Source organism: Parambassis ranga, chromosome 17 (genome assembly GCF_900634625.1).
Source record: "Parambassis ranga chromosome 17, fParRan2.1, whole genome shotgun sequence".
Classification (NCBI taxonomy): Eukaryota; Metazoa; Chordata; class Actinopteri; family Ambassidae; genus Parambassis; species Parambassis ranga.
This window is the reverse complement of record NC_041037.1, coordinates 12922366-12929203: the sequence shown is the minus strand read 5'-3', so window position 1 is coordinate 12929203 and position 6838 is coordinate 12922366. Positions and strand designations below refer to the sequence as shown.

The 6838-nt window shown below is 42.0% G+C and overlaps 1 protein-coding gene across 1 annotated transcript; it reads right to left on the bottom strand.

Moving 5' to 3' along the window:
* Positions 1-208: 208 nt before the first annotated feature.
* On the bottom strand, positions 209-5538 carry LOC114449683 (amyloid beta A4 precursor protein-binding family B member 1-interacting protein-like). The gene is made up of 7 exons (XM_028427503.1): positions 5493-5538; positions 3817-3836; positions 2593-2703; positions 1354-1452; positions 1169-1253; positions 950-1079; positions 209-603 (listed from the first exon to the last, which is right to left on the bottom strand). The coding sequence occupies exons 1-7, from the start codon at positions 5536-5538 to the stop codon at positions 549-551; spliced, it is 546 nt and encodes a 181-aa protein (XP_028283304.1). The 3' UTR covers positions 209-548.
* Between the last annotated feature and the right edge of the window lie 1300 nt (positions 5539-6838).

Below are 6838 nucleotides of genomic sequence, written 5' to 3'. Positions count from 1 at the left end.
CATGAATGAGTCCTGCTAACTGCAGTGAAGGAATGACGTTCGGTCCTGAGGTCTTAAAGGATTTCTCGACTACAAAATAAGATACCTGCTCTTACAAGGTGAATGTTGGTGCAAGTAAAGTCACTGTCAGACATTTGATGAAGTTGTCTCAGAATATATATTCATAACAATAACATAAACATACGGATTCAGAAACAATGGGCATTCAGCTTTTATTTTGAAAGGGATCAAGTTGTTTTTAAAAAAAGGCAACGAGTCATCCTTATGAACAGTATTCACTCAGCATGAAAGTATCCAGTGAATGATTTGCCACTACATCCCATCCTTGATTGTATTTTTCCATCATGAGGTAATTTTTTCAACTCTTTTCTACTTAATGTATTTCTAGCTTTGCATTCTTTTTACGTCTGAGACTGCTGAGGAAGGTGCGCTAGCAGTTTGTATGTAAAGGATTTATTTATACTTTTTTCATAGAGAAATCATGAGACTACCACTGACATGCGGAACTTTGTAACGTTTACCACTTTAACGTCTAGCATTTCAGGGCATCACAGGTCAAGGCGCCTTTCTCTGATGTGTGTTTTCTTATGATCCAATGTGCAACTGACAAAAAAAAGGAAAAAAAAACATCTGTAACTTAAATGTTCATGGGAACAGAATCTGATGTTTGTCTTCTCTCAGTTTGTACATAGGATGTGTTCATTGAAATTTATGTACAGTCTTTTTGTAATAAACAGCTCATTGAAATTTAAAAACAGTGTTTTGTCTTTAAGCCAAAACATCAAATAAATATCCTTACAGACTTCTGAATAAATAGCTTCTAATATTTTGCATAATATGCATGAAACACTGTTATTGTGTATTTGTGCATTACGTCATGTAAAGCTAAATAGGCTAGGCTTGCTGAGGTTATCCCTCATGTGCAGAGGGAGGTGGCACTGTGTCTCACATGTGTCCAGGAGGAGGAGGAGGGATGAAGTCAGGTGGTGGCTCATGTGGGTATTCTTCAACATTTGTGGTTTTGGGTGGATTTGGATTTGTTTGTGGACTGACCTGAGTGGTGAGTCCATTGTATTGGTCTACAAAAGATGATCAAATGAGAGTTAGACCCTGAGGTGTAGGTTTAGACAGTATAGGTCTGCCACCTCTGTGTGTAGTATAGACTTACCTGTGTGTAGAGCAGAGTCAACACCTTGCAGAGTGGATGCCCTCTTCACCGCCTCCTGGTAGTTTTTATAAAGGACAGCGCCATACTGAACACAAGCAGAGGACACACAGCTAAAGTCTACAGTGTGTTTGTGATTAAACGGCTTAGTTTCAGTGAGCAGTGTTACAGACTTTGCTGAATCTAACCTTGGCTATTCTGATGGAGTTGACCCAAAGCAGCAGCGTGTGTTCATTGTCACAGCACAGGAACTTGATGTAGTGAGACTCCTTCTGGATGCAGGGATGCTGGGGGACAAAGGAAGACACAAACTGTTCTGTTTCAGAGATTTTATATTACAGCTCATGAAGACCAGGCCTGAAAATGTCCTTGGTTTTAGTCATCCTATACACAACATCCTATGCAAAATGCATTGCTGTGTGTATTTTTGGCAGTCTATAAACTGCCTTTAACACAGACAACATGACTGTGGGGTCACTTTCTTTCTTCTCCCAGTCCATCGCAGGTCAGCATACACAGACAAATAACTAATCACACTCAGACTCACAACTATAGGCAATTTAGAGTAACAAATGAACCTAACAAGGATCTTTAGAATGTGGGAGGAAGTCGGAGTACTTGGAGAAAACCCACACAGGCAAAGGGAGACCATGCAAACCCCACACAGAAAGGCCACAGCCAGAATCTAATCAGGAACCTTCACCATGCCGTCCTTCTTTCAGAGCCACTGATGATTTAATCCATTTTTTTTGTAGTACATAAAAGTGCCAGCAGAGGGCAGATCAGACCAAGCTGTCACCATGAATCATGACGCTTCAGTAAAACTAGTAAAAATGATAAAACAGAGTCTCTGTTAAACACATATACCTTTTTACACTCTTATTGGTGCATTTTGCCTTTATTTGATGGCAAAGGGACCTGAAGCAAAGGACACAGTACTTGGTTATGTGCTCGCAGGACATCCCATTGGACATTCTTTACGGCACATATACTATATTTGTCACACACACTTTGCACCTACAGGTCAGTATGGAAAAGGTCTTGTTTTTTCTTTACCTGTCTCACAAAAGTGCAAATTCCACCACATAGAGTGTATGTAGCATCATTTAAATAGTTAATGTGTATGTTTTCTGTTCATGTGGTGTCTCAAATACCACACAGTGTTAACCATATGAGCAGTTATAATAGCAGAATGGGTAACATCTTCAGCACTAGTGAGAGCCCCAGAGCCTTTCGAACACCATGACCATCAGTGTGCACTTTGCTACACTTTGTTTTAAGCCTGAGTTAAATGTGCACGGATTGTATGTTGCAATCAGCTTCTATACGTTAAAAAGTCCATGTCAGAACAGAAAACCTCTAAGCTGACTAAAAAAAGCTATCACACGTGTTCTTTAATATCTTCACCACCTCAAATGTGAGCTGACCTTCAGTATGAAGCAGAAGTTGGTGGGAGCTCTGTATTTCTCTTTGTAGTTGCTGGTGGTGTAGATGTTGACTTTTTCAAAATGCACAAAGCAGGCGAGGTCACTGCAAGACTGCAAGAGAGGAAAACGGCATGCTGTCTCACTAACACAGCACAGTTTCACAGCATTATTAAGAACACACAGTGTAAATGACAACAGAATAATAGTGGCCAGTCGTATCTTCTCTCACTGTTGTCTGGTCGGTATTAAAACTCTCCAAAGAACATAACTTAATTTGAGGCCGTTTTTCAAAGAATGTTCAGTGGAGCTTTGTCTTCCTCTTTAAAGCATTCCTTCCATGTTTAATTCTAAGCGGAGACACATCATTCACACATTCAACCACACTGTCAGTGGTGTAGTTGATCAGCAGAAGTCTAACTTCCTAAGTGGTGCTGACCAGCAGACGACGACTCCTTCCTTTTTCTGCTCTTTCTTTTTTTCACATTTACTGATTCTTCTCCGGCTCTGCCTGCGTGGTGACACTCGTCTCCTTTCCTCATATGACACTGGCTTTTGTGCAGCTACTTGTTAAGGCGACTGCAGTAGAACCTCGGTTAATGCTTCCTGTCTGCTTTACCCATGTGTCCTTGGCCCCAGATGATTCCTGCAGCTCTCTTATGTTTGTGATTTGCACATCTGCCTCACACAGTTTCCCTCGCATCTATTTCTCCCTCTCGGATGATTTTATTTTTGGAGTTGGCCTACAGGGGCGGTGTTTTGCTGCTCTGTCTCAGTGTCAGAACTACATGTTTTATAGCGGCAAGGCCTCAATTCACACTGTCTATCTTCATTTCTGTGCTTTTCTGCCTCTGTTAGGCTTCAGAAAGAAGCTGTCACTGAGAAACTAACATCCCTCAGCTCTTTGAGGACAGATTTGAATAATCTGCATAAACAACAATGCAGACATATAGACGTCTTTATAGCAACAACACAGTGCTCTTACGTCTGTACTTTCAATATAACTGACTCAGCAGCTTATCATATTACACAGCCAATAGACACTACTGTACTTAAAAAAGTGTACAGGCAGCAGGTTGTGGATGTAGATTAAATGAACATCCTACAGCTGTATGATGCAGGGTTTTAATCAAATGATCCCAACAGCAAGAGCTCTACTGTCTGCTTCAGGCTTCTGATAAGATACATCAAGCACTGAAATGCTGCCTGATGTTTCATTTATCCTACCTTTGTTTTTCCTTTGGGTACTGTCGGGGTGAAAATCCCCTTGTTTCCTTCTGATCACCCCCTGAATTAGTTTGTAAGGAAGGAGCGGATAAATTCTGGTCTCAAAATTATAATTTATTAAACAATGAGGCAAATTCTGAGTCGCAGAGCTCTGGGTTGTTGCACACACAGAACCAAACAAGAACAACACAAGAACAGGACAACCAACAAGAACAAACAACCACACAGCAACAACGAACAATGCAACAACAACTGGACATGGAATTCACACATTGATATACCACATGGGCGTTTCTGCCTGCCGGCCCACAGGGGCATCTACCGCCCCCCTGCAGACCCTGGTTCATACAGCAACTAGACCATTAGTGTTTACTGCCAAATAAGGTAAACTCCAATTCCTTAAATCTCATAGGTTGTGAGTCCGATCTGGGGGTGACCATAAAACTGGGCACTCAGGAGAAAAACACATTCCTTTAGAATCTGGCTTTTATCAGGTCAAAGGTGCTGCTGTCCTTAGTCTGAATTTATGACCATCTCGTACCAACCGGAGCTCTCTCCAGAGAGCAGAAAAACAACTGATCTCATCTGCCACAGCCTGAACTGCAGAAAACAACGTTATATGACATACTATGAAATTACTTATTAATACATTCAGTATCCGCAAATTACTTTGATTTTCTATAAAACTTCCTAACACATAACACTTATGAAAATCACATTATTAAGCGATAAACACATATAAACATGAATACTTATATATCTGAACACACTGCATGTTAACACCATGCAGAATAAATTCTTTCACCCAACAATTCCCTCTTTTGAGCTCTTATAAGAGCTCACAACAAATCTTCCTCGTCGGCACCTGGCACGGGCACCTCTGCTGCCAGCAGAGGCATCTGATATGAAGGAGAATGAAAACCTGAATCGTGCTTTTCAATTGCTGACACAATTAACCTGTAACCTAAACAGTGCACACAGGGAATATAACAACAACAACCACATGTAGTCAAAATACCCAAGAATGCTGCAAAAGAAGTGATTAGTGACATACCATACTACCACCTTCCAGGGTCCCAGCACCCTAATCAGCCAGTCGTCCAGGGGGTTATCTATCCCTGAGTGCTCATGCAACGTACTGGAAAGAGTTCTCAAACCTTCTAAAGCTTTAGTGACCTTACCGTCGGGAGCAGTGTTATTGGGAATGAAAGTACAACACATTTCATCAAACATAGCACATACACCTCCTTTCTCTGCCAATAACATATCCAAAGTCATCTGAAATCAAATCCCCATGCATCGTCTGGATATAATGGGGCAGGTTCAGTGTACAGGTGGGGCCTCGCTGATGCACAGGCAACACAACCTGACATATTTTGCTCCCTCACCTGTTTTACCATCCATCTGAACCAAATATTACCATCCTCATAACCAGTAGATAACGCTAATACATCGAACGGGGTGAGCTTATGGACTACAATGTCGGGTTTGGAGTCCCAACATTGGCCAGGCACTCCGGAAGATTTAACATAAGGGTTGTGGTCCAGGCCAGTAATTGATAACATAATAGGATTCTGCATGCAGCTCCAATCTCTTTGTATATGGAAATACCCACTTAACAAGATCTGCCCACATGAGGTGGTTTTAGCTTTTTAGGTGCCCAATTTGTGTGCTACCACCGTAATCCACAAACATAGACGCCATACTGTCTCCACGACGCATTATATCCCCCGCAGTTTGATTACTGCGCACAAATCAAAGATAAAAGAGAACTCTGAACCCTTATAGTAGTCTAACTCTATACCTCCCCTGTTTCTCACACATACATCTCCTCCTGTCCCTGGTGCTCTCCTCACCCTGCGTGTGCTGGGCCCTGGATTTGACTTACCATTGGATCCTGGAAAACTGACAAAATAAGTACACATGAAATTATGTTACACAGAAAAAGTCAAAGATACACTAACTACAGACATGAAAACACAAGCTCCCAACACCCTCCAGTTACCCCACAGTCCCATCTTGTCAGCTGGAGTCTTCTTGGTAACAGGACCTCAAACCTCTGCTCCTGAAACTTTAGACCTTCCTTTCGACAGCTGACCTTACTGATGACTGTGGTTCGTCTCCTGGTGGGGTGATGCGCTTAACTTCGCCTATCACCCTTAGTTGGAGTGATGCGCTTAACTTCGCCTATCACTCTTAGTCCCACGCTGATCCTGATGATTGCTCATGTATGTGTATTCACCGTCTCATCCTCTTCAACCAGTAGGGTAGACTACCTACTGGTCACACTCCTGGTTTCAGGGGATTATTCTGCCCCTCATTTTCTCCTCCTCCTGCTCCTTCTAATGTCGCTCAGTCTCCTTTGCCTTTCAGCCACACCGCGTGGGAGGTGCGCTCCACCACCTGGTAAGGACCTGTCCACCGTGGCTCCGACCACTTTCTCTTATCACCTTCAGGAGGACCCACTCAGCTGTGTGTGGCTCCTTCTGGACTCTCCATCTCTCCTTTCTCCTGTAATACAAATACTAACACCAAAGCTTTAAATTCATTATATTATGGTTTATATTAATACCATAATGCATACTTCTTCAGTCTCGGCCGGCCAGCTGGTCCAGGAAACTGTCGACCTGTAAGAAGCTCATAGGGTGTAGATTATATGGCGTTATTAACAGAACATCAATACAATAGACAATACTTGAACCCATTAAATTTGGTCTGTGCACAGATTTTAGCCAATTTTTGTTTTAGGTTTGTAGTTTTCATCCTTTCCACTTTTCCCTGTGACTATGATTGATATACTGCACCATACCTATGTTTTAGGCCTAAAGTCTGCTCCACCTTTTCCAAGTCTAAAAGCTCTTAAAATGAGATCCATTCTGGGAATCCATGCTGTGGAATGGTAATAGTTAATCAAACAGTTTATCATCCGGTTTAAAACTCAATACATTAATCCTGTCTCACCCTCTTTTTTCTGAAACAGAACACCATTCACAGCTCCACCTGTTTCAGAAACATCAAGATA